Consider the following 5962-nt stretch of genomic DNA (forward strand, 5'->3'; position numbering starts at 1 on the left):
AATAGTGCAACAATGAATGAGAGGAAGCCCAAAATCTCTGTAAATGTTTATGAAAATTAATAAAATATAATTATAGAAAAAAAAATTAGCTGTTCCAAAGTAGTGGGAGCTCTGGTGGCTTGGTGGTAAGGAACTGCACTGCCAATTCCAAAGTCTTCAGTTTTAATCCACCAGCAGCTCTGTGGGAGAAAGATGGACAGTTTCCTCCATGTGACTTACTGCCTCCCAAAACGGCTCTGACTCACTGGTGCACAATAACAACAAAAAATGGTATAGACTAAAGTATCATATTTGCAAAGGATCTCAAGCAATCATCTTAAATATCCTGGCTTCAAGTACAAGTCCAGCTAAACTAACTCTAAAACACATTGAAGGAAGGGATGATTAGAGTTTTCCATCATAACCTCTCATCATCCCTTCCTTCAATGTGTTTTAGAGTCACTTTACTATGTGCCAGATTCTGAAGACACTGCAAGGTCCTGAGAAGCCAGGGTTCCCATTCTCATGTAATAAATGGTTTTAAATTAATAGGCTTTTCAGTTTAAAAGTTATTCTGAAACAAAATAACTTACCTCCTATCCTTTGTGGAGAATAAATGTATTATTTAAAAAGAAACTTTGAACTTTCTGGTAACAATGAGGCAATTCATTCTATTTTAAAGAAGTTTTATTCCTTGTCATTTTTCTTAAACACACAGACCTAAATAATTTTAATTGCCCATTTAATTAAAAAAAAATGCCTAATTTAACATAACTACCGCCCCCGTCCCCGCCCCCGGCCGCCTTGGCCTCTTGGTGCAGGCGGCGGTCACCGATGGCACATGGTGGAGATGGAGGAGGAGGAGCGGGAGCGGGAGCACATTCAGTCAGGGGCGGGCTGGCTGGCTGGCTGGCTGGCCGGCAGGCTGCACCGTGGAAAGAATCCGCAGAGACGTCCAAGTCCCCAAGTCCCCGTCGACCCCCTCCGCCCCTCTCTGTTCGGCGTCCGCACATAACAACAACAACAACACATGTCAAAATGAGAAACTAAAAGATATTCCTCATCAAAAAAGAGTATTTACAGATTAGATGGGGCAGGGAATTATCACTTGTCTCAGAAGTTTCCTGAAAGATAAAAAGTCATAAATTCCTTGGTCTATGTCTAAAGATGAGCAAACTGGACAGAGGCACAGGGCTGTTAGCGTCTCTCTGAAAGGGCCAGAGGGAGTAAGAATAGCATAGCTTCTCAGTGTCCTAGAGCAGAAAACAGATGAAGAGCCCATAGTCCAGCCCTATGGTGCCTCTAGAGCCTCAACAGCAGCAAGCTCATTTATTTGTAGCAGATTCACAGATTAACAATTGTGGTACTGAGAACGGGGTTTATTAGAAAAGTAAGTTGGAGTGTGCAGGAGGCAAAGAATATCACCTAATGCAAATCCAAGTTTTAGGTAAGCAATCCCAAAGCACAATTACTCAATTAGTCCAAGCTCCAGTTCAGCAAGCAGCTTTTCCTTCCATCATCAAAGGCAAGATCAGCAAAATCCTTTAACTGTGACCTTTATCTCAGGCCTCCTCTGGTTTACACATTTCCACAGTCTCTCCACCACTATCACCAGAATCTTTCCACCAGGGTCTCACTCAAGTCTTGCTGACGTAAGTCTTGCTTGCCTCAAGTCTTGTTGTCCAGTGTGAGAAGCACTCTTTCTCTTATCCTAGTCTCATGCCTATTGGTCATTTACAAGACCGTTCTGATTTTCAAGACTAAGTGTCTGCAGTTAAGGTAGATGGAGACCAGGGGATCTAACGTTAATAGTTTAAAAAAAGTAACTTTTTAAAAAAAAAAAAATGCTAACTTTTAGGCTAACACCACAGCCTATTTTTAAATATTGAAAAATCAAAACTAAGACACATTCCTTCATAAATGCTGTAGGAAATTCGAGTTACATGCAATAATTCAGTAATTCTGATCTCAAAATATTTATGATAGTAAATAATGACTTATAATTATCTACATCTATCTATATCTCTATCTGTATCGATACATACTGTTGTTATTCTAGCCAGTCACTTGTGACTCACAGCAACCCTATGTACAAAAGCTCTGAACCTTGCTCTATCTAAAGCCAATTTCATCATCTCCAACATGCCTACTCCCCTTACCCAAGTCACTGAGTCAATCCATCTTATCCAACTTCCTCTCTTGTTCTGTCCTTCTACCTTTCCAAGTATAACACCCTTCTCCAAAAACGGGTCCCTCCTGGCAAACATACCCTTGCATCCAAGGAAGAGCCTTTGTTTCACCTTCTCTGGGACAGATGTTTGTTCACTTAGCAGCGCATGATATGTTCAATAATCTTCTCTAGCACCAGAACTCTTCTATCATCCTTAGTCACTGTCCAGCTCTCTGATGTATAGCAAGTAATAATGAAGACCATGGCCCAGATAATGTACACCTTAGTCTCTAGAATGTCATCACTGCTCTTCAGTATTCTGGAAAGGTCTCTGATAGAAGACTGTCCCAGTGCAATTAATCTTTTGATTTCCTGGTTGCTTATTCTAAGAGTGTTGGTTGTGGAAAAAGAAAATGGGGGTAGATTGTGGAAACAAGCAAGCTGAAGCTGTTAATAATCTCTTCTTCTCTATCATGATGTGGTCTACGGAGGAATCAGATCGTTTATATCTGCGGGAAACATCATTGCAGAAGCTCAATATAAGCTGTGAAAACTAGGCCAGATGGGGACTGTGGAACAGATCATCAACTACTAGTATACAAGTTCAAACTGAAGCTAAAGAAAATAAAATCAAATCCACAAGAACCAAAGTTTGACCTACAGTCTATCTCTCCTGAATTAAAAGAATGGAAAAGACAATCTCAGGAACAGGTTTGAGGTCCTGAATACTAATGAGCGAAGACCAGATGACCTGCGGGAGGATATAAAAAATATCATCAAAAATGCAAAATGTCATTACAAAGACAGAGGAAGAAGACAAGACCAAGATAGATGTCAGAAGAGAGTCTTAATATTGCACTAGAGTGCTGAGAAGCCAAAGCAAAGGGAAGAAATCAAGATGTTAAGGAGATGATCAGAAGATTTCAAAGGGCAGCACAGGAAAACAAAGCAAATTATGTGTGTAAACAGAGCATCTGGTGGATTTGAACCGTGCATCTCTGAGATTGCAGTTGCAGCATATATATATGATGGAGAGTAGCTCTTAATACTATTATCCACCATTAAATTATTACACACTGGGACCAATGGAGTGATTATAGTGGTGGTTGTTAGATACCACTGAGCTTGTTCTAACTCATAGTTACCCTGTGTATACAACGGGGCAAAACACCAGTTCTGTGCCATTCTCACATTATAATGGAGTATCATTAAATATCCTTTCACATTAACATAGAATAAAAAAGAATGGTTCTAACACACATGCCAATAACTGAGTTTTCATTTATTCAACAGATATTTATGAAACTGAGTGCCAGTTACTGAGTATCAATTCTATGCCAGACATATTGACTGTACTGACTAGATAGATAAAGGGGATACAATGGTGATTAATTTGTATACCTAACCAATGGTTATCAAGGTGTAGTCTGAGAGTCAGTAGCACCAATATCATCTGAGAACCTACTGAAATTATAAATTCTCCCAGACTGAATCAAGACACTCTGAGGATAGATAAGACACAACAATATTTTTTTTACAACAATATTTTTTAACTAACCCTCTAGGTGATTCTCCTTCTATCCTCCCTAGTCATAGTCCAACTCTCTGACGCATAGCAAGTGATCGCAAAGATCATGGCCTGTATCAGGCGCACTTTAGTCTCCAGAGTGACACCATTGCTCTTCAATACTTTGGAGAGGTCCACCACAGTAGACTTTCCCATCACAATTCGTCTTTTAATTTCCTGGTTGCTGGTGCCAAGAGTGTTGACTGTGGAGCCAAGCAAACTAAAGCTGTGAACAATCCCAATCTCTTCACCATCCATTCCATTCTGATGCTGCCAATTGGTCCAGTGGTGAGAATCTTTGTCTTCTTAATATTGAGCCTCAATCCATATTGGAGGCTGCAGTCCTTGACCCTCTGCAGCAAGCGCTTCAGGTCCTCCTCAGTTTCAGCAAGCAAGGTTGTATCATCTGCATAATGCAGACTGTTGATGAATCTTCCAACAATCCTGACGCCACACTTCTCCTCATCGAGCCCAGCTTCCTGAATAATCTGTTCTGCATACAGGCTGAAAAAGGTATGGAGATAGGACATATCCCTCCAATTTTGAACCATGCAGTGTTTCCTTGCTCTGTTTCAAGTTTAGGTTTCGCATTAGCACGATCAAGTGTTCTAGGATTCCATTCTTCTCAGAGTCAGCCAGTTTGTCATGATCCACACAGTCAAATGTCTTTGCATAATCAATGAAACACAGATATACATTCCTCTGGTATTCCCTGCTTTCAGCTAAGATCCATCTAACATTAACTACAATATATCTTTAGTACAACAACTCCTTCTAAACCCAGCCTGGATTTCTGTCAGTTCTCTGCTGATGTGCTCGCTGTTCCAGTCGTTTTTGGATAATATTCAGTAGAATCTTGCTTGCATGTGAAATCGATGATATTGTTCTATAGTTTCCACACTCTGTTGGGTTACCCTTATTTGGGATGGGAACAAATATAGATCTCTTCCAGTCAGCTGGCCAAGTAGTTGTTCTCTAGATTTCTTGGCACAACTTGGTGAGCACATCCAGGGCAGCATCTGTTAGCTGAACTATGTCAATTGATATACCATCCATTCCTGGGGCCTTATTTTTTTGCTATTTCCTTCAAAGCAGCTTGAACCTCTTCCTTCATCACCACAGGCTCTTGCTCATATGTTATTGCATTAAATTCTTCTGTGTCTGCCAATTCCTTTCGATAGTGACTCAGTATATTCTTTCCATCTTCTTTTAATATTTGCTGGATCATTTAATATTCTGCCTAAAGCATCCTTGATTATAGAAACTCGAGGTTTGAATTTGTTCTTCAGTTCCTTGAACTTAAGAAATGCTAAGTGAGCTCGGCCCTTTTGATTTTCTGACTCCAGCTCTTTGCATATTTCATTGTAATATTTTGTCATCCCGTGCTGCATTTTGGAATCTTCTGTTCAGTTCTTTAATATCTTGAATTCTTCCTTCTGTTTGGCTTCTCTGTGGTGCTGGAGAAGAGTACTGAGTGTAGCATAGACTGCTAAGAAAACAAACAGATTCATCCTGGAGAGGGTTAAACTGGGCTGCTCCTTGGAGGCAAGGATTCTGAGTTTTCACCTGACATACTTTGGACATGTTGTAAGGAGGGACCAGTGCTTGGAAAGGGACATCATGCTTGGGAGAGTGGAGGGACAGTGCAAGAAGGGAAGACCCTCTATGAGGTGGATTGATTCAGTGACTGGGGAAATCGGGGTGGGTGGTCGGAGACAGTGCGATTGGCACAGAACAGAGCAGGGTTTAGGGCTGTTATACATAGAGTCACTATGAGTTGTAGGCGACTTGACGGCACAACAGCAACAACAACCAGGTGATTCTGATAACATGCTCAAGGTTGAGAACCACTACCCTGAAAAGAGCTCTTCACTTTATATGACAGGATATTAAGGCTCAGTCAGGGATATAACAGACGTGAGATACAGACATCAATTGTTTTGTACTACTTAGCCCTAAAAAAGTGTCTGGCATATTGTGTAGCCAGTTACTATGGAGTGTTATTATGGCTCATTGTAGCTCATATGTGTTGTAGACCTGTGCTCTGTAGGGTTTCTTCTAGGTGTGATGAACTGTCATCTAACCATTCTCTGTAACTGAACTGTTGTTGTTATGTTGTTAGATGCTGTTGAGTTGCCTGTGACTCATAGCATCCCTGTGAACAGTAGCTCTGAAACCTGCCCTATCCTGACCCAGTCTCACTGACTCTGACACACCTATCCCCATTGCTCCAGTTACTGTGTCAA

At 40.9% G+C, this 5962-nt stretch overlaps 1 protein-coding gene across 1 annotated transcript in view; it reads right to left on the reverse strand.

The window, feature by feature from the left end:
- TEX9 (testis expressed 9) overlaps positions 1-5962 on the reverse strand; it is a 96906-nt gene that overhangs the window by 30716 nt on the left and 60228 nt on the right. The window contains exon 9 of the mRNA XM_006894534.1: positions 750-904. Coding sequence (XP_006894596.1) covers positions 750-904 — 155 coding nt within the window. The remainder of the gene's footprint in view (positions 1-749; positions 905-5962) is intronic.

Source organism: Elephantulus edwardii, unplaced genomic scaffold, assembly GCF_000299155.1.
Source record: "Elephantulus edwardii isolate Elephantulus edwardi_28Jun2011 unplaced genomic scaffold, EleEdw1.0 scaffold00145, whole genome shotgun sequence".
Taxonomy (NCBI): Eukaryota; Metazoa; Chordata; class Mammalia; order Macroscelidea; family Macroscelididae; genus Elephantulus; species Elephantulus edwardii.